This window comes from Lytechinus variegatus, chromosome 4 (assembly GCF_018143015.1).
Source record: "Lytechinus variegatus isolate NC3 chromosome 4, Lvar_3.0, whole genome shotgun sequence".
NCBI classification, from domain to species: domain Eukaryota; kingdom Metazoa; phylum Echinodermata; class Echinoidea; order Temnopleuroida; family Toxopneustidae; genus Lytechinus; species Lytechinus variegatus.
In genome coordinates, this window is record NC_054743.1 from 54,802,844 (window position 1) to 54,826,320 (window position 23,477).

At 32.2% G+C, this 23,477-nt stretch overlaps 1 protein-coding gene across 1 annotated transcript in view; it reads left to right on the forward strand.

The window, feature by feature from the left end:
* LOC121414346 overlaps nt 1-23,477 on the forward strand; it is a 68,969-nt gene that overhangs the window by 24,283 nt on the left and 21,209 nt on the right. Inside the window, exons 6-8 of the mRNA XM_041607495.1 lie at nt 1,127-1,309; nt 19,678-19,842; nt 22,530-22,694. Of these exons, the coding sequence (XP_041463429.1) occupies nt 1,127-1,309; nt 19,678-19,842; nt 22,530-22,694 (513 nt within the window). The remainder of the gene's footprint in view (nt 1-1,126; nt 1,310-19,677; nt 19,843-22,529; nt 22,695-23,477) is intronic.

The following is a 23,477-nucleotide window of genomic DNA, read 5'->3' on the forward strand; positions in this document are numbered from 1 at the left end:
TGCAAATAATTTTCCACTAACTTTTCATAGGTAAGTGGTGCTCACTAAAGCCGAAATATTTTTCGACAGTTATATCGTAATTTGCTTAAATGTATCTGTACCAATGTTAAGATGTGGCAAAAATCTTCAGGATATTACAAATGTCTAATTTTACAGGATTTTTTTCTAAGAGTATTTTTTTATACGCACTGTATATTTGCAACTAATTTTGTTACAAGAAAGACATATACAGCATCCACGTGATTTTGTTTGCTTTGTTTTTAATTTTTTTCTACAACTTCGTCTTTCTGGCCCAATCTTCTCTCTGTATTTTCTATCAATATCTCCTTTTAATTACCCTTTCCCTTTACTCACCCTTTCTCTGTCTGCCTCCCTTTGCCGTATTTATCATTTCCCATTTATTATTTTCTAATAATTTCCATTTATATACAATGTACCTCTTTCTAGTGGTTTTAATTAAATGTGCGTACTTAACATTATACTGTTTAATACAATGTTTGATTTTTTCAACAATTTATTTCCTTGTGTTATGATAAGAAGTACTAATTATTGTATTCACTTTATAGCATTTCATGTTTGGATTGTTAGTATTATTCTGTTATTGTAAATTGGTCACATGTTTTTTATTCAGCCTTTGGTTGCGATTCATGTTTAATAAACCATTTTTGTTGTTGAATTGAATTGAATCCACATTTTTCAATTTTGAATTGATTGGATATCATGCTATGTCAAAGGGAAGTTGAGAACTGAAGTCATCAGCACAACTATTGCATACTGCATTCATGGCAGCGTGCTTGGCCGTTTTCACAAAATAAAGCTTAAATATGAAATTCAATCATATTTCTTATTATTAATAAAAAATTAAAGGCCTATTAACAGCATTCGATTACATAAGCAAATATAGCCTGAATAAAACAATAAGTTTCCTTTCATTTAAAGTTGGTAGAGGCTTTAGAGAAAATTACTGTGATTTTCATAACATTATGTGAACGACCAAGAGTTATTTCCAATGATTCGATGATCCATGTTTGTTCTTTAATCGAATGTAGAATAGAGTTCAATGGTTTAGTCAGACCCTTGTTTGATATCGTATTTTTATTTCAACATTATGTCACTATTATTCCAGATTGAGCGTCTTAATATCAAGTACCTTGATCTCAGTCAATGTAAGTCTGCATCACGTGATCTGGCTCAGTTCATTTGTAAGATGCTTCATCTCAGGGAACTTAATCTTCGTTCTTTTCGCAACAGTTCGAAATATCATGACGAGTTCTATTCAACATTATCATCCTTGGCATCGTCTGCAAAGGTATATTTTCAGTTTCTTAATTTTTTTCCAATAATTGCAGTATGAAGTGATGCGGATATTCACTTTCTTCAACTCAAATTTGTCTAATGTTATATACCAGAGGAACGATATATAATTATAGTTCGAAGATTGTGTATAGGCATAACGCGCTTGGCCCAGTTTGTATTATTTTATTATTCTGTGAAACATTCTTAATTATTATCATAATTTCATTATAATCCGTTATTTATTCCAGTAAACCGAAATGAGCAGACATTGCTTCAAAGTGGATTCCCTTTTCTTTTATGTCCTTTTTTTTGCAGGAGTTTCTGCATTTTATTCAGAAATCAATGATAGATTAACATGTTCACATAATTGAATGAATACAAATTAAATGTGACAATTTAAAAGATACAATGTAAATAATACAAACAAGACTGGTAATTAAATCATACCTAAGCATGTGATATAGTTCGGTAAAATACAGGGGCCAGCTATTATAAGCACAGAGGTGCTTGAAGCAATAGCAGCCAGGAGAGGGGGCTACATGAAAACCATAATAAATTATATTTGATAAACTGATCGTCACGAAATATAAGATTTATATATATATATATATACATATTGGTATATAAAAAAAAATTGGTAAAAAGAAGTGCAAGTGTGTGCATGTGGGTGAGTGCAGGTGAATTAAATTAGGTATACTTAGAAATAAGAAATTTTTTCAACGAAGCTTTAAACGAATAGAGAGATGTACATTGTTTTATATCATGTGGCAATGCATTCCAAATGTCTGGGCCACGGTGGCGTATCGTCTTATGAGCGAGTAATATTCTTGGGTTGGTTAAGTGGAGATCTGTTGAATGCCGTGTTGGATAATTGTGAATGTCTTTGTTGTAAACAAAAAAATTGCGAAATGGAATCGGGATTGTATTGGATGAAAATTTAAACATAAATATGGCCGTTTGATAAATGTTAATATCTTCAATTTTCAATGTTTTTAAGTTGTGAAATATTGGGTCAGTATGTGCAATGAAATGTGAATGAGTACATATGCGGAGTGCTTTCTTTTGGAGACGGAAAATCCTTTCTATTTTTACCTTACTACCATACCCCCATACTAAGTTGCAGTAAGATAAGTGAGATAAAACGAACGAATTATAAAGCATAAATAATGATTTTTGGGAGAGATAATATTTTAATCTAAACAGAATTCCTATTCCTCTGGATGCCATCATGCAAATATTGTGAATGTGACTGTTCCACGTTAAATTTGAGTCAATCCATACACCTAAAAATTTGGTTTCTTGTTTTTCAATGATAGGGATGTCATCTATGTATATATTAAGGAACATATGTTTAGTTTGAATGTGTTTAAAATACATAAAATTTGTTTTGCTTATATTTAGGGAGAGTTTATTAGCTTTAAACCATTTTGATAATTTCTTTAATTCTAAATTAAGTGTCGGGACGAGTATACTTAAGTCTTTGTGGGAATAGAAGACATTTGTATCGTCTGCAAATAAAACATATGTTAATTCTCGAGATGCATTTACAATATCATTCATATAAATCAAAAATAGCAAGGGACCTAAAATCGATCCTTGTGGTACTCCACATTTCATAGTACAAATATTGGATGTGTTTGATTTGAAAGAAACATAATGGCGTCGATTACTTAAGTAATCTTTGAACCAAGTGAAAACAACCCCCCTGATTCCATATCTCTTTAATTTAGAAAGTAAAATGCGGTGATCCATAGTATCAAATGCTTTTGATAAGTCCATAAAAACCCCAACATTGTGTTCTTTTTTAGAGAGAGAATCAGATATTTTGTCGAATAATTGTAAAATTGCATAATTGGTTGAGTGATTCTCTCTGAAACCATATTGATTTGGAAATAATATATTGTTATTGTTCAAAAAGGAATACAATCGTTTGTAAACTACTTTTTCAAGAATTTTAGAGATACTCGGTAATAAAGATATTGGTCGGTAGTTGGAAGTGAGACATGGGTCATCTTTCTTATATATTGGTATTATTTTTGCAATCTTAAGTGAATCGGGAACAATGCCATGATACAGAAAGAGGTTAAAAATATGCATGAGCGGTGAAGCTATAAAGTGAATTATTTGTTTTAATAAACAGACACTTATTCCATCATGCCCTAAAGATTTAGTTGGTTTCAAAGACCTAACAATTTCTAAGATCTCATGAGTGTTAGTCGGATTAAAAAATAAAGAATGTTCCGGAAAGTCGTTTAAGTATTCAGAAAAATCATTATCATTAGATACTATTTTTGAAGCTAAATTTGGACCGATATTATTGAAGAAGTTATTAAAGGCATTAGCAACATCATTTGGGTTTCGCAAGTGTTGACCATTTTCTACGAAATTGATGTTATCATAGTTTTCTTATTTCTTACCTAAAATCTCATTTACAGAATTCCATAATGAATTTTTATTATCTTTGTTATTTTCAATTTCATCAGAAAAGTAAGATTTGCGAGCTCGGCGAATGACTGAAGTTAATTTGTTGCGGAATTTTTTGTATTTATTTATGTTTTGAATTGTAGGCGATTTAATGGATATTTTATAAAGTCTATTCCGAGTGAATATGGATTTAATTATACCTTGTGTGACCCACGGTTGTTTGTTCTTCTTTTTACTCGATTTAACTCTTAGTAATGGCACGTTTTTATCATAATAATAAAGAAGTTTGTTTAAGAATATTACATAAGAGTCATTTGCATTTTGTTCTAGGTAAATATCATGCCAATCTTCTTCAGCCAAATCTACCTTAAGGGATTCTATATTACGTTGGGTTTCATTCCGTCTTGTTATGTTTTCTTTGTCCCTAGGTTGGTGAGGGCGTTTGTCATTTGGATACATTGCAAAAATAGGCAGATGGTCTGAAATATCATAGTATATTATTCCATTATCACTTTTATCAAGTGCATTAGAAAAAATATTATCAAGTATTGTATTTGATATGTTAGAAATTCTAGTTGGTTTATTAACGAGATGTTGTAATCCAAATGATGATAATAAATTAGTAAAATGTTGACCTATTGTAGTATAGGGAAATGACAAATCAATGTTAAAGTCGCCCATGATATAGATTTTTTTGTTTTCTCGAGAAACTGATTCAAGACTAGATTCCAATTCATTTAAAAATATGTCAGCATTATTGGTTGGGGGTCTATAGATTACACCGATTATTTTATTCTTATTTTTAGCGTTAGAAATTTCAATGAATAAGGATTCCACATTTTGAAGTTCAATATCATGTCTTACTTTGTAATTAAGATCTTTATGTACATAGAGAGCGACACCTCCTCCCTTACCAACTTTTCTATCTATATGGAGGAAATTGTAATTATCAATGTTGTAAATTGGAGGAGACATTGGATGCAACCATGTCTCCGTGAGACCAATAATAGAAAATGGAAATGTGTTTAATGTGGATAAAAATTCGCAGAAAGTATCAAAATTTTTTTGTAAGCTTCTTATATTTAAATGCATTAAACTAAAGTAGTCGGGAATATCACTTTGAGCTAATTTATGAAAAGCCTTATTAAATTCACTGGCTGTATAATATTTGCACTGGGGTGAAAAGGTTTCCCCGTTTAGTACGTCTGCTCTATTGAAAGAGAATAGATAAGATTCTGTTTGCAATCGTTGAAGAAGTATCCGAGGTGCGTGGTGCATGTGAGTGCAAATAAGGGTGTATGCCAGAAGCATTGAAGAAAGTGTTATACATGTTCACTTATGTGTGACGATCTGACAGACTCGGGCTGGTGCTTACATCATTGTCATTAAAACAAGTTATAAGGTGGATCTTTGAAGATATTGATATATCTTTATATAATTGTCCAATATTTGGTAAAAATAAGTTTTAAAGATAATATGAAATTGAAATGACTTTTTAAAACGTTTAATACAATCAACAGCTGGTAATAAAGATTTTTCCTTTCCAGACGATTTCATTACATCATAGTGCCTTAAATGATTAATGTGCTTTACATTATTCTTCACTTACAGCAGGTCTATCTTCTGCATAGGCATATCTATATGTATATACAGTGAATGGGGAATAGTCCATCTATAGAGTCATTAGCTCCAACAAATACAATAATCAAGAGCAAAATGTGATTGTTAATGAATAAAGAGGCGTTTTCAATTTGAATAGAAAGTTTCTTGCCTCTCAGAGATAGAAAAAATATAGGAAATTGCCATCACACTGTGAATGGCATTGGAATGCACATAGATAGATAGAAAAGCATTTACTTCTGTGTCAGCAAGCCATGAATGATTGAGAATGTATATTAGGGCAATACAGGTATTGCTGTGATTAAAAAAAAGTACGAGATCAAATATATACATAGCAACGTCTCAATTGTTATACAAATAGCGATTTTTTTTTTTTAGTCGTTGAAAGAGCAAAAAGATCCTCATTTACATGGGATTCCGACACACCTATATACGTATACTGTATAACCGATTCAATTCTATTCAATTCTAATTGATCAATGAATGCAATATAACTACAAAAAGGTATTTATGTCAGACCACAATTGAAACACTCTAAATGTTTGCTCTGGAATGATGATAGATACAAAAGAATGCATTTATAGTGCATGGTACATGTATACACAGTAGACAATTAATATGTAATGTGTCGGAAACGTGATTATATGGGATCCTCATTTATCCTGGAATTTTTTGTTTCAAACAATCAAACAAGGCAAAAAGACTAATTGAGATGCCACAATTAAATCCGAAAAGGGGCAAGGTGTTGTTAAAATACAATAGTACACTTGGAATAATGTAGATATTTGCTTGCAATGCAACCTGTTCTATTCACACTCATTTACATGTAATTTAAATTACTTGCAAGTTAGACAAGAGTGTACGGAAGACAGAATACAGACAAAACCAAATAAATAATGACATTGTATACAAAATCAGTTCAGTGCAAGACTTTAAATTGTTTGAATCGAATAAGCGATGACCATTTGCATAGGCATTCCACTATATATATTCAGTGCATTGAACTGTTTGGGAAGGTGATTTTACTCGCAATGAAAGAAAAAAAAATCAGTTCTCTGCAAGACATTGAACTGTTTGAATTGTAAAGCGATGATTATTTGCTTAGGCATTCCACTATATTCATTGCATTGAACTGTTTGAGGAGGTGATTTTAATTGCAATATCACTTGAGTTTGTGTTTGAATTGAAAGAGAAGCAGAAAAAATTCAGTCAATCCCTTAATCAATCATGATAATATTAATTTCACCATCTTAGAGTGACATACCCCAGCCCGCAACAATAAAGGGCTTTCCTTTCCTAACCCGAGAAGCATTCAACGTTAGCCTATTGTCTGCGGTTTTGTGTGTGTGCGTGCGGGGGGGGGGGGGGGGTGTTGCACCCACAAATGTAATAACGCCCACAAATGTAATAACGCCCACAAATGTAATAACACTTTACCCACAAATGTAATAACGCCCACAAATGTAATAACACTTTACCCACAAATGTAATAATTTCACCCACAAATGTAATAATGCACTTTACCCACAAATGTAATAATTTTTGATCGCCCACAAATGTAATAATGACTTTACCCACAAATGTAATAAATTTGAAGGGATTTTTGGCAAATCCGTTCTGAACTAAAATCGTATAGTAATGCGTTCATATAGCACTAAAGTGCAAAGTCTCTTTTCCTGACCCGGTTAATTAACAAATTATAATATAAATCCAAAGTCTTTAGTCTTTATTCCAGACCCGGTTGTTTCAAAAATTATGATATAAATCCAAAGTCTTTATTCCAGACCCGGTTGTTTAAAAAATAATCATATGAGCCTAAAGTCTTTATTCCAGACCCGATTGTTTAAAAAATGATAATATAAGTCCAAAGTCTTTATTCCAGACCCGGTTGTTTCAAAAATAATAATATGAGCCCAAAGTCTTTATTCCAGACCCGGTTGTTTCAAAAATTACAATATAAATACAAAGTCTTTATTCCAGACCCGGTTGTTTCAAAAATAATCATATGAGCCTGAAGTCTTTATTCCAGACCTGATTGTTTCAAAAATGATAATATAAGTACAAAGTCTTTATTCCAGACCCGGTTGTTTAAAAAATAATCATATGAGCCTAAAGTCTTTATTCCAGACCCGATTGCTTCAAAAATGATAATATAAGTCCAAAGTCTTTTCTCCAGACCCGGTTATTTAAAAATGATAATATAAATCCAAAGTCTTTTTCCAGACCCTGTTGTTTCAAAAATTATAATATAAATCCAAAGTCTTTATTCCAGACCCGGTTGTTTCAAAAATTATAATATAAATCCAAAGTCTTTATTCCAGACCCGGTTGTTTCAAAAATTATAATATAAGTCCAAAGTCTTTATTCCAGACCCGATTGTTTCAAAAATGATAATATAAGTCCAAAGTCTTTTCTCCAGACCCGGTTGTTTAAAAAATTCTAATATAAATCCAAAGTCTTTTTCCAGACCCTGTTGTTTCAAAAATGATAATATCAATTCAAATTCTTTATTCCAGACCCTGTTGTTTCAAAAATTATAATATAAATCAAAAGTCTTTATTCCAGACCCGGTTGTTTAAAAAATATTAACATAAGTCCAAAGTCTTTATTTTAGACCCGGTTGTTTCAAAAATAATAATATGAGCCCAAAGTCTTTATTCCAAACCCGATTGTTTCAAAAATGATAATATAAGTCCAAAGTCTTTTCACCAGACCCGGTTGTTTCACAAATTATAATATAAATCCAAAGTCTTTTTCCAGACCCTGTTGTTTCAAAAATTATAATATAAATCAAAAGTCTTTATTCCAGACCCGGTTGTTTAAAAAAATTAACATAAGTCCAAAGTCTTTATTTTAGACCCGGTTGTTTCAAAAATAATAATATGAGCCCAAAGTCTTTATTCCAAACCCGATTGTTTCAAAAATGATAATATAAGTCCAAAGTCTTTTCACCAGACCCGGTTGTTTCACAAATTATAATATAAATCCAAAGTCTTTTTCCAGACCCTGTTGTTTCAAAAATTATAATATAAATCAAAAGTCTTTATTCCAGACCTGGTTGTTTAAAAAATAATAATATAAGTTCAAAGTCTTTATTCCAGACCCGATTGTTTCAAATATTATGATATAACTCCAAACTAAGATACGATTATGATGTTCCGGTGGAATAAAAATGAGAATCGAGCCTAGTCTTCTCTCCAGACCCAGTTAATTAAAACTGGTGGAATCAAAGTCTTTGTTGTTGTTTTAAATTATACTGAACGTATTGTGAATATACGCGCTATGAGTAAATTGAGAATCAAGCATAGTCTTTTCTCCAGACCTGGTTATTTAAAACTAAAAACTAAAACCCTATAGTAATGCCTTCATATAGCACAAAAGTCCAGTCTTTTTCCAGACGCAGTAGTTTCAAAAATTATAATGTAAGTCCAAAGTCTTTTTTCCAGACCCAGTTATTTCAAAAATTATAATATAAGTCCAAACTAAGATACCATAATGATATTCCAGTGGAAAAAAAGAAAATCGAGCTTAGCCTCTTCTCCAAACCTTGTTATTCAAAAATTGTAAATAACAATACAACAACAACAACCGTATAAAGACCCCATAATCTTATTAATGCTGGATAACATGGACATATAGCGTAGTCTTTCAGCCAGACCCAGTCATTTGTTTTTCAAAATAAGGCTAAGAGTAAAAATATAAATAACTTCAAATCTAATACCAAGCAATCCTTGAACCTAAGAACATGTTTTTAGAAAGAGGTTTAGAATGTTGTCTTTATTCCAGACCTAATCATTACAAAAATTACGAAAAAAAAATCTTCTAACATAAGACCCTATCATATTCTCCTGGAATAACATGAGTTGTAAAACGTACTCTTTCCTCCAGACCAGGTTATCTAAGAAATGAATTAAAAAAGAAAATCAAATCTAAAACCAATTTTTAAAATTTATACCCAGTAAAAAATATGTCTGTACCCCACACCCAGATTCTTTTGTATAATAATACTAAGACCCCTACAAAACATTGTAGTTATGCATTTGCAAAGAAAACGTCCATTTTCCAGACTTGGTTATTATTTAAAAATTAAATTGTCTGAAACAAATACCCAATAATCTAACTACTGTGGAATAACATGGTGATCGATTGTAGACTTTCCTCCAGACACAATTATTTCAAGAATAAAAAACAATAAAACTCAACCCACAACAACGAATCTAAGAACCAACAATACTCCAAATTAAGACCAAGTACAAAAGCACATGTTTAGAGCGTTGTCTCTATTCCAGACCCAGTCATTTACAAATTAATTCAAACAATCTTAAAAACATAAGACTTTGTCATATTCTTATTCCTGTTGAATAACATTATTATTATGCTTAGACCTTCGTCTAGACCCAGCTATTTATAAGATAAACAAATATTGAAAAAAATCAAAGCTTTTAAAGACCAATCTTTAAAATTAAACCCAGTTAAAATGCTTGGGTTTAGAGAGTTGTCTTTACCCCACATCCAGTTCTCTTAAAATACAAATTAACCAAAAGAATAATTTAAAAACTTAGACACCATCATCTCCCAAACTATAAAACCCTTTGATAAGGCATACCGTAAGTTGGTATACAACTTGTTTTGTTTGATGGAAGTGAAATAATAAAATTGAATTGAATTGAATACCACAAAAACGTCAAATTAATAAAAGGTGTAAATATTCAGATCTGAATGGTACGCGCCTTAAAAACCCAAAATAACAACAACAACATCGCTATTCTACATCAATGATATTGTGGCGTCTTTGTTAATATTGTTTGTCTGTTTTTATCGTTTCTAATAATTTCCTATTTTGAAATAACTGCATGGGTCTAGAGCAAAGACTACACCATATTTAAAGACTGGGCGTTGTGGCGTGCGCCTGTAATCAAAGCTATGTGGGGAAGTTACAAATTGATGCAGAGGTTCGAGCCCTTGTCACGTCTTTCGGATGGTGACGTTAAAGGTCGGTCCCAGACGTAAATAATCATATCTGATTGAGACACGTCTGACAAAACTCAAACACACACACACACACCCACACACGTTTGCCACCTGGAAAGATTAAACCTCAAGATGTTGATGGACCTGAATCCACCGACGGGACAGCCTAACTCCGTAACTCTGGTACGGGTGTGGGAGGGGGCTCTTCTTTCTATGCCTGTCTCTCTTTCAGTCATTTCAATTCAGTTTTTTTCCTATCTTATCACTTCTTGATCACATAAATCCTCTCTCTCTCTCTCTCCTTACTTAACGGGTCAATATTACCCCAGAAAATATATCTTAGGCCACTGAGATTATTGGAATTGTAACTAATAAAAAAAATGCTGAATATATTACAAATGGTGCTTGGTACACTGAAAATTTAAAGTACCGAAGAACTTATTAAAACTTTATCCCCTCTTGCTAGGATGATTTTCTTTTAGATAATATCTCAAAGATCGTCGATCAACAACCTTATCGTTTACGGGAAGTAATCCCCATATTGTGTGCTGATATCTTATTCCTCAGTTTTTTGTTTTATATGTATTTAAAGGTTTTGGGGTTTTTTTTAAAAAAAAAGGAATGAATATACAAGAAATAATAATAATAAACAAGTGGAATGCCTCTGACTGTCTCACCTGCATCACGCGATTCAACATAGCAGCAGTGCTGACTTAAAAAAACTACTATAACTCGCACAAGATGTTAAGTGATACTTGGTTACTCTTATTTCCACGTTTTATGAACTAGACCAATACACTTACAGAGATAGGATGGTAATTCAACAAATACCCCCAATGTGGCCAAAATTCATTGACCTCACATGACCTATGACCTTGATCATGTGACCTGAAACTCGCACAGGATATTCAGCGATACTTTATTACTCTTATGTCCAAGTTTTAAAAGTCAGATCAATAAACTTGGAAAGTTATGATGGTAATTCAACAGATACCCCCATTATGGCCAAAGTTCATTGACCTTTGACCTTGGTCATGTGACCTAAAATGCACACAGGATGTTCAGTGATACTTGATTACTCTTATGTCCAAGTTTTATGAACTAGACCAACATACTTTCAAAGTTATGATGGTAATTAAAAAAAAAACAATTCGGCCAAAGTTCATTGACCCTAAATGACCTTTGACCTTGACCATGTGACCTGAAACTTGCCCAGGATGTTCAGTGACACTTGATTACTATTATGTCCAAGTTTCATGAACTAGGTCTATATATTTCTAAGTAATGATGTCATTTCAAAAACTTAACCTTAGGTTAAGATTTGATGTTGACGTCGCCGCCGCCATCGGAAAAGCAGCGCCTATAGTCTCACTCTGCTATGCAGGTGAGACAAAAAGAAGTAATAAAAATAATACTAAATAAAATTGTTACCCTACTTCTCATACAGTGGGTGGCAAAAATAGTCAATCATGACTTATTGCCAAATAAAAACATGGAATGGAATGGTTATCCCCTCTTGTTAGAATGTTTTTCTTTTATATGATATATCATAGATCGTCAATCAACAACTTTATCGTTTTCGGGAAGTAATCTCCTATTGTTTACTGATATCTTATTTCTCAGTTTTTTTCATATGTATTTTAATGGTTTGTTATTTAGGTTTTTTCAAAGAAAAAAGGAAGGAATATACAATAATTTTTTTTTAAAGGACAAGTCTACCCCAACAAAAACTTGATATGAATATAAAGAGAAAAATTCATGGCAAAATTATGGCATTTTAATGTTTCGCTTCATTTCGCAAAACAGTTATATGCACATCTCGGTCGGTATGCAAATGAGGAACTGATGACATCACTCACTCACTATTTCTTTTGTATTTTCTTAAATGAAATATGAAATATTTTTATTTTCTCGTCATTGTCATGTGAAATGAAGTTTCATTCCTCCCTGCAACACGTGGAAATTTATTATTTTAACATTTTGTGCTTTAGGCAAGGAGGTCCTAATCGTCAAATTCGTAAAAATTGAAATAATGTATAATTCAAACAATGAAAACCAAAAGAAAGAGTGAGTGAGTGACATCATCGACTCTCTCATTTGAATGTAGCTGGCTCGTTCATATAACTATTTTGTTAAAAATAAACAAAACTTTGAAATGTCATAACTTTCTTATTTTACATCCGATTTTGATGAAATTTTCAGCATTGTGCTTGTCTGATTTTCCTCTATTGATTCAAATCAACATTTTTCTGAGGTGGACTTTATCTTTAATGGTTGGAGGGTCTTTGTTTTGTTGTTGTTGTTATGTTTTTAATGACTTTTATAACTGGGTCTGACAGAAAGACTACGCTACATTTCCATGTTATTCAACATAAATAGGATCGTGGGTCTTTGTTTTTTATAATTATTATAAGTTTTGAAATAAATGGGTCTGGAACAAAGACTTTGGACTTATATCATTATTTTCTAAACAACCGGGTGTGGAATAAAGACTTTGGACTTATATTATTATTTTCTAAGCAACCGGGTCTGGAATAAAGACTTTTGATTTATATCATGATTTTTGAAACAACAGGGTCTGGAAAAAGACTTTGGATTTATATAATCTTTTTGAAACAATCGGGTCTCGAATGAAGACTTTTGGCTCATATGATTATTTTTTTAAACAACCTGGTCTGGAATAAAGACTTTGGACTTATATTATTATTTTTTAAACAACCGGGTCTGGAATAAAGACTTTGGACTTATATTAGTATTTTTTAAACAACCGGGTCTGGAATAAAGACTTTGGATTTATATTATTATTATCTTCTAAACAACCGGGTGTGGAATAAAGACTTTGGACTTATATTATTATTTTCTAAACAACCGGGTCTGGAATAAAGACTTAGGACTTATATTATTATTTTCTAAGCAACCGGGTCTGGAATAAAGACTTTTGATTTATATTATAATTTTTGAATCAACAGGGTCTGGAAAAAGACTTTGGATTTATATTACAATTTTTTAAACAACCGGGTCTGGAAAAAGACTTTGGACTTGCATTATTATTTTTTAAACAACCGGGTCTGGAATAAAGACTTTGGACTTATATTATTATTTTTTAAACAACCGGGTCTGGAATAAAGACTTTGGACTTATATTAGTATTTTTTAAACAACCGGGTCTGGAATAAAGACTTTGGACTTATATTATTATTTTCTAAACAACCGGTTCTGGAATAAAGACTTTGGACTTATGCTATAATTTTTTTTAAACAACCGGGTCTGGAATAAAGACTTTGGACTTCTATTATTATTTTTTACGCAACCGGGTCTGGAATAAAGACTTTGGACTTATATTATTATTTTCTAAACAAACGGGTCTGGAATAAAGACTTTTGATTTATATTATAATTTTTTAAACAAAAGGGTCTGGAAAAAGACTTTGGATTTATATTATAATTTTTGAAACAACCGGGTCTGGAATAAAGACTTTGGATTTATATTATAATTTTTTAAACAACCGGGTCTGGAATAAAGACTTTTGATTTATATTATAATTTTTTAAACAAAAGGGTCTGGAAAAAGACTTTGGATTTATATTATAATTTTTTAAACAACCGGGTCTGGAATAAAGACTTTGGACTTATATTATTATTTTTTAAACAACCGGGTCTGGAATAAAGACTTTGGACTTATATTAGTATTTTTTAAACAACCGGGTCTGGAATAAAGACTTTGGATTTATATTATTATTATCTTCTAAACAACCGGGTGTGGAATAAAGACTTTGGACTTATATTATTATTTTCTAAGCAACCGGGTCTGGAATAAAGACTTAGGACTTATATTATTATTTTCTAAGCAACCGGGTCTGGAATAAAGACTTTTGATTTATATTATAATTTTTGAATCAACAGGGTCTGGAAAAAGACTTTGGATTTATATTATAATTTTTTAAACAACCGGGTCTGGAAAAAGACTTTGGACTTGCATTATTATTTTTTAAACAACCGGGTCTGGAATAAAGACTTTGGACTTATATTAGTATTTTTTAAACAACCGGGTCTGGAATAAAGACTTTGGACTTATATTAGTATTTTTTAAACAACCGGGTCTGGAATAAAGACTTTGGACTTATATTATTATTTTCTAAACAACCGGTTCTGGAATAAAGACTTTGGACTTATGCTATAATTTTTTTTAAACAACCGGGTCTGGAATAAAGACTTTGGACTTCTATTATTATTTTTTACGCAACCGGGTCTGGAATAAAGACTTTGGACTTATATTATTATTTTCTAAACAAACGGGTCTGGAATAAAGACTTTTGATTTATATTATAATTTTTTAAACAAAAGGGTCTGGAAAAAGACTTTGGATTTATATTATAATTTTTTAAACAACCGGGTCTGGAATAAAGACTTTGGATTTATATTATAATTTTTTAAACAACCGGGTCTGGAATAAAGACTTTTGATTTATATTATAATTTTTGAAACAAAAGGGTCTGGAAAAAGACTTTGGATTTATATTATAATTTTTTAAACAACCGGGTCTGGAATAAAGACTTTGGGCTCATATTATTATTTTTGAAACAACCGGGTCTGGAATAAAAAAGACTTTGGGCTCATATTATTATTTTCGAAACAACCGGGTCTGGAATAAAGACTTTGGACTTATATTATTATTTTCTAAGCAACCGGGTCTGGAATAAAAAAGACTTTGGGCTCATATTATTATTTTTGAAACAACCGGGTCTGGAATAAAGACTTTGGACTTATATTATTATTTTTGAAACAACCGGGTCTGGAATAAAGACTTTTGATTTATATTATAATTTTTGAATCAACAGGGTCTGGAAAAAGACTTTGGATTTATATTACAATTTTTTAAACAACCGGGTCTGGAAAAAGACTTTGGACTTGCATTATTATTTTTTAAACATCCGGGTCTGGAATAAAGACTTTGGACTTATGTAATCATTTTTTAAACAATCGGGTCTGGAAAAAGACTTTTGGCTCATATGATTTTTTTTTAAACAACCGGGTCTGGAATAAAGACTTTGGACTTATATTATTATTTTTTAAACAACCGGGTCTGGAATAAAGACTTTGGACTTATATTAGTATTTTTTAAACAACCGGGTCTGGAATAAAGACTTTGGACTTATATTATTATTTTCTAAACAACTGGTTCTGGAATAAAGACTTTGGACTTATGTTATATTTTTTTTAAACAACCGGGTCTGGAATAAAGACTTTGGACTTCTATTATTATTTTTTAAGCAACCGGGTCTGGAATAAAGACTTTGGACTTTTATTATTATTTTCTAAACAAACGGGTCTGGAATAAAGACTTTTGATTTATATTATAATTTTTGAAACAAAAGGGTCTGGAAAAAGACTTTGGATTTATATTATAATTTTTAAACAACCGGGTCTGGAATAAAGACTTTGGGCTCATATTATTATTTTTGAAACAACCGGGTCTGGAATAAAAAAGACTTTGGGCTCATATTATTATTTTTGAAACAACCGGGTCTGGAATAAAGACTTTGGATTTATATTATAATTTTTGAAACAACCGGGTCTGGAATAAAGACTTTGGGCTCATATAATTATTTTTTAAACAACCGGGTCTGGAATAAAGACTTTGGATTTTTATTATAATTTGTTAATTAACCGGGTCAGGAAATGAGACTTTGCACGTTTGTGCCAAATGAACGCATTACTATACGATTTTAGCTTAGAACGGATTTGCCAAAAATCCCTTCAAATTTATTACATTTGTGGGTAAAGTCATTATTACATTTGTGGGCGATCAAAAATTATTACATTTGTGGGTAAAGTGCATTATTACATTTGTGGGTGAAATTATTACATTTGTGGGTAAAGTGTTATTACATTTGTGGGCGTTATTACATTTGTGGGTAAAGTGTTATTACATTTGTGGGCGATTATTACATTTGTGGGTGTAACAGGGTGCTTGCTGTTTCCAACCATCCGTCGAATAGGTAGAAATCAAGCATGTTTTCATCCAACCATTTCTTAACCTTGCGTCAATCATATTTTACGCTTTTGGTCTCATATGGAAGAAGAAAAGATGGCTGATCGATGTATGATTTTTTATCCAAACAGATAGCAGTAAAAGCCAGAAAAACTCACACAAAATTGCAAATTTTCTCGTGCAAATTAGATTGGTAGCACCATTTTCCATTGTTTTTACTCAGTCATGCATGCGTTATAGAAATGATGAGGTGAATATCAAATACAAGAATCGAAGCATAATTAGCTTTCCATTCATTTTAGGAGGAAAATTTATGATTCTAATGGCAAAAATTACATTTGATTCCGGTGTCCCTCTTTTCGGTGACGCACTGTACTTTACATTTTCCTTCTTGAATAATTGAAGACAATTACTTGTTACTCTTTTCCCCTGTTGACAATTACGTATAAAATAGGAACAAACGATTATACAACAAACAACATCAGACGCATCCATCTAGTAATGTACATAATGTCTAAAATATTACGTTCAAATGATCTTTAGCATCATCTGCAAAAGCATATTCTATTTATCAAAACCTAAAATCTGACTAAAACGACTATATATTTCACCTTAAGTTTTTATCGTGTATTTTCAATTATAATCGGGCCGATACTTTCAAAAATACGGAATGTGGAAAGTAAGCGGATATGCAAAACGCGATTTCCATTAAGATTTTTTTATTATCATGATTATGATAACAATGTTTATTATCATGATTGCAGCCGTACTAGATTGGTGTGTTGTTTCGTGAATAATATTCATGCTAGATTTGATTTTTATATCCCCATTTCTGTGTACGTATTAATGTACAGTAACCTTGATTCCATCTTTATGTTACTATTCTATCAGATTGAGATTCTTCATCACAATGAGAATCTCAGTGCATGTCAGTCTGCATCACGTGATCTCGCTCAGTTCATCTGTAAGATGAATCATCTGAAGAACCTCACACTCTACGGTTGGTATCATGATGACTTCTTCTCAACATCATCGTCGATGGCATCAACTACCAAGGTAATATATGTTAGGAGGTTTTTACATGTAAAAAAGTAGCACTTACAAGCAAACCATACAAGTTCTGATTTTTGTTCATGCTCCTCATTCGGCTGCCATTAATTTGTCTAATGGGCCTATGATGCCTCATATAAGGTGAAATTGTACACATCTTTACTGAATTGTTATTCTTGTAAATATCATATCAAATCAGATATCAAATCATGTTTTGGTTTCATTGGTGCCTTTGTGATCAATAAACTACTTGCAATTCTTGAAATTAAATGAGTAAATCTATTTATCAAAACCTTAAATCATTTGTAAAACATTTTGAATGTTATTTACTCATAAACCCACCCAGTTATTGTGCTATAACCAAACATTTGTTTCATCAGACTAAAAGGACTATATATTTCACCTTAAGTATTTATTGTGTATTTTCATTTAATAATCGGGCCGATACTTTCATAAATACGGAGTGTGGTATGTTAGCAGATATGCAAAACGCAATTTCGATGAAGATTTTATATTATGATATCTTTTTGTATTACCATGATTACAGCCATACTAGATTGGTGTGTTGTTTCGTGAATAATATTCATGCTAGATTTGATTTTTATATCCCCATTTCTGTGTACGTATTAATGTACAGTAACCTTGATTCCATCTTTATGTTACTATTATATCAGATTGAGATTCTTGATCTCAGAGAGAATCTCAGTGAACGCCCCTCTGCCTCACGTGATTTCGCTCAGTTCATCTGTAAGATGAATCATCTGAAGAACCTCACACTTGACGGTCAGTATCATAATGACTTCTACTCAACAGCATCGTCAATGGCATCAACTACTAAGGTAATATATGGTAGGAGGTTTTTACATGCAAAAAAGTAGCACTTACAAGCAAACCATACAAGTTCTCATTTTTGTTCATGCTCCTCATTCGGCTGCCATTATTTTGTCTAATGGGGCTATGATGCCTCATATAAGGTGAAATTGTACATATCTTTACTGAATTGTTATTCTTGTAAGTCTTATTTCATTCTTTCAAGTATGTTTCAGGTATTAAAGTAGCACCTTTCTTAGTTCAATTAATTATAGAGTGTTATGAACATTTTATTCAACAACTTGGTTTAATTGGTGCTATTGTGTTTCATATAGCACTTGCAATTCTTGATATTAAATGAATAATTCTATTCATCAAAACCTAAAATCTGACTAAAACGACTATATATTTCACCTTAAGTTTTTATCGTGTATTTTTAATTGATAATCGGTCCGATACTTTCAAAAATACGGAGTGTGGAATGTAAAATGTAAAAAAAAAAACAGATATGCAAAACGCGATTTCCATTAAGATTGTTTTATTATCATGATTATGATAACAATGTTTATTACCATGATTGCAGCCATACTAGATTGGTGTGTTGTTTCGTGAATAATATTCATGCTAGATTTGATTTTTATATCCCCATTTCTGTGTACGTATTAATGTACAGTAACCTTGATTCCATCTTTATGTTACTATTATATCAGATTGAGATTCTTGATCTCGGAGAGAATCTCAGTGAACGCCCCTCTGCCTCACGTGATTTCGCTCAGTTCATCTGTAAGATGAATCATCTGAAGAACCTCACACTCTACGGTCGGTATCATGATGACTTCTACTCAACATCATCGTCGATGGCATCAACTACCAAGGTAATATATGTTAGGAGGTTTTTACATGTAAAAAAGTAGCACTTACAAGCAAACCATACAAGTTCTGATTTTTGTTCATGCTCCTCATTCTGCTGCCATTAATTTGTCTAATGGGGCTATGATGCCTCATATAAGGTGAAATTGTACATATCTTTACTGAATTGTTATTCTTGTAAGTCTTATTTCATTCTTTCAAGTATGTTTCAGGTATTAAAGTAGCACCTTTCTTAGTTCAATTAATTATAGAGTGTTATGAACATTTTATTCAACAACTTGGTTTGATTGGTGCTATTGTGTTTCATATAGCACTTGCAATTCTTGATATTAAATAATTCTATTTATCAAAAACGACTATATATTTCACCTTAAGTTTTTATCGTGTATTTTCAATTAATAATCGGGCCGATACTTTCAAAAATACGGAGTGTGGAATGTAAGCAGATATGCAAAACGCGATTTCCATTAAGATTTTCAATCATGATTATGATATCAATGTTTATTACCATGATTGCAGCCATACTAGATTGGTGTGTTGTTTCGTGAATAATATTCATGCTAGATTTGATTTTTATATCCCCATTTCTGTGTACGTATTAATGTACAGTAACCTTGATTCCATCTCTATGTTACTATTATATCAGATTGAGATTCTTCATCACAATGAGGATCTCAGGGAACGTCCGTCTGCATCACGTGATCTTGCTCAGTTCATCTGTAAGATGAATCATCTGAAGAACCCTTCACTCTACGGTCAGTATCATGATGACTTCTACTCAACAGCATCGTCGATGGCATCAACTTCAAAGGTAATATATGTTAGGAGGTTTTTACATGTTAAAAAAAAGTAGCACTTACAAGCAAACCATACAAGTTCTGATTTTTGTTCATGCTCCTCATTCGGCCGCCATTAATTTGTCTAATGGGCCTATGATGCCTCATATAAGGTGAAATTGTACATATCTTTACTGAATTTTTATTCTTGTAAGTATCATATCAAATCAGATATCAAATCACGTTTTGGTTTCATTGGTGCTTTTGTGATCAATAAACTACTTGCAATTCTTGAAATTAAATGAATAAATCTATTTATCAAAACCTAAAATCATTTGTAAAACATTTTGAATGTTATTAACTCATAAACCCACCAAGTTATTGTGCTATAACCAAACATGTGTTTCATCTGACTAAAAGGACTATATATTTCACCTTAAGTATTTATTGTGTATTTTCAGTTAACACTCTAAAAACAAAACAGTCAAAAATGACTGGTTAATAGGGTCAGCTGGGAGCAACTGTTTTTTTATTTGCTTTGAATTTATTTCTGCACTCAGCATAAATATTCAACATATCATCTAGGTGATACAATTAAGTTTTACAAAACAAGTTAAGAAATAGTCATAACAAAGCAATGAAAAATTCATATAAAAAGTAGCAATATTCAATGAAAATAAAATAACAGTTTAAACGAATGCAGGAGACCGCCATCGTGAGCGGTTAAGCTTGAAAATGATGGCGGCCTCGTAAAATGGTACATAAATTTCTTTCATTGATCAAGTGGGTGCAATGCAGGTGCAGGTGCGGGTGCAGTAAAGGGCAGTTGAATAATTAACTTGAAGAGGGGGATGCATATGATTCAATGGTTTTTCTTTTAATAGTGGCTTTAAATGAGTATATTGTTGAACATGACTTAACGTTGTTTGGAAAGTTGTTCTAAATATCGGGACCATAATGTCGAATTGATTTATGAGTTATTAATAACTTAGGGTTGGTGAGATAAAGGTTTCCTGATGTGCGGGTTTGGTAGGAATGAACATACCTGTTAAACCTAAACATATTATTAAAGGACAGAGGAAGTTGATTATTAAAGTATTTGAACATAAAGATGCTTAAATCGTATTGATATCAAAGATTTATAAGGTTTTAAGTTTATGAAACAATGGGTCAGAATGAGCCAAGTAATGTGACCCTGTGCACATACGGATTGCTCTTTTTTGTAGTTTAAAGATGGGGTTTAGTTTAAAAGATCCACAATTTGCCAAAACGATATTACAATATGTTATATAAGGGAGGACTAATGAATTGTATAAGAATAAAGTTTTGTCAGGAAGAGTGAATTTTAACTTAGAAATTATTCCAATACTTTTGGAAACGGACATCGTAACATGGTGAATGTGTTGATTCCAAGTAAAAAATTCATCCATAATTATACCCAAAAATTTAGATTGGTTTTTCATTTCAAGGGGGGTGCCGTCAATGTTAATGTGAATCGGTGTGTTAATGTTATGGGAATGGTGTCTGAAATACATAAAATGTGTCTTTTTTTGTATTAAGGGAGAGTTTGTTGGCTTTGAACCAGTTTGACACTTTGTCTATTTCACGATTAACGATATTGTTTAATGAATTAAGGTCTCTATGAGAATAAAATATATTGGTGTCGTCGGCAAATAATACGAAGGATAAAATAGAGGAGGTTCTAATAATGTCGTTAATGTCGAGTAAAAATAAAAGTAGGCCTAAAATGGAACCTTGAGGGACACCACATCGAACTAAAAGAGAATCAGAGTCGCAACTGTTAAAATTGACATATTGCCTTCGATTATTTAAGTAGTCTTTAAAAAAAGAGAGACATTGACCTCGTATTCCATAATGGTTGAGTTTGGAAAGTAAAATTTCATGGTTGAGGGTGTCAAACGCTTTACTAAGATCGCAAAAAAATGCCAATTACGTGTTCTTTGTTCGCTATGGCATTTGTTATTTTGTCATAAATTTGAAGTAATGCTAACTCTGATGAATAATTTTTTCTAAAACCATATTGATTACAATTTAGAATGTTGTATTTGTTTATGAATTTATAAAGTCTTGTGTAAACTATTTTTTCGAGAATTTTAGATATTGTTGGAAGTAAGGAAATGGGACGGTAATTACTTATTTCGTGAGGGTTGTCTTTTTTAAAGATTGGATTAACTTTTGCAATTTTGAATAAGTCTGGAAAAACACCTTGGGATAGGGAGTTATTAAATATGTGAGTAAGAGGGCTAGCAAGAGGGTGGATTATTTGCTTAAGAAGAGACATGTTAATGCCATCGCAACCAGAATATCTAGAATTATGAAGGGAACGAACAATAGTGATTATTTCGGAGGGGTTTGTTGGGGTTAAAAAAAGAGATTCTTGATTTGGATCTGTGAGGTAATCTGTAAAATGTGCGTTGGGACTATTAATTTTGTTTGCAAGCTCGGGTCCAATAATCGCGCCGATACTCTCAAAAATAAGGAGTGTGGAATGTAAGCAGATATGCAAAACGCGATTTCCATTAAGATTTTCTATCATCATGATTATGATATTAATGTTTATTACCATGATTGCAGCCATACTAGATTGGTGCGTTGTTTCGTGAATAATATTCATGCTAGATTTGATTTTTATATCCCCTTTTCTGTGTACGTATTAATGTACAGTAACCTTGATTCCATCTTTATGTTACTATTATATCAGATTGAGATTCTTCATCTCAGTGAGAATCTTAGTGAACGTCCGTCTGCATCACGTGATCTCGCTCAGTTCATCTGTAAGATGAATCATCTGAAGAACCTCACACTCTACGGTCTGTATCATGATGACTTCTACTCAACATCATCATCGATGGCATCATCTGCAAAGGTAATATATGTTAGGAGGTTTTTACATGTAAAAAAGTTGCATTTACAAGCAAACCATACAAGCTCTGATTTTTGTTCATGCTGCTCATTCGGCTGCCATTAATTTGTCTAATGGGGCAATGATGCCTCATGTAAGGTGAAATTGTACATATCTTTACTGAATTGTTATTCTTGTAAATCTTATTTCATTCTTTCATAATATGGAGAGCAGGAGAGCAGCTTTTGATTAACCTCTGCCAACAACTTGAAAAGCGGTCTGTTTCCTTTAGTAATTGATTATGTAAATCTGGACAACCAAACTTTTAAGCCTCTGGGACATGCTGGAACAACTCTCATAAAGTTTGAACTGGGCAGAATGTGGATTTTTCTTAGCGTTTTTGAGGATATATTTTCATCCCAAACCATCTGTTGTACTCTACATGCCCACTAATGTCTTTCTGTGTAAGTGATATGTAATTTCCTGCACATTTTCCCTTCATCTTGTCTGCCTATTTCACTGCCTATCTCGCTCTCCTCCATCCTCACTTATTTTGATATATTGCTGTACCATGGCAGCTCAAGGTCTATGCGCTGAAGTTAGTCTTGATCAAGACCCTAATAACATGTCTTCCATCCTCAAGAGGCTCTTCTGTGAGGATGAATTTGTCAAGGCCCTAGAGAAGTGTGTGGAAAAGATTCTTACCAAGCGGATCAAGGCAAGTGAAGATAGGATAGAGAGGCAGGAAGCTGAGTTGATGGATTTACGGAATCAGCTGGATCGCAAGGAGGCAGAAGTTCAGTCTCT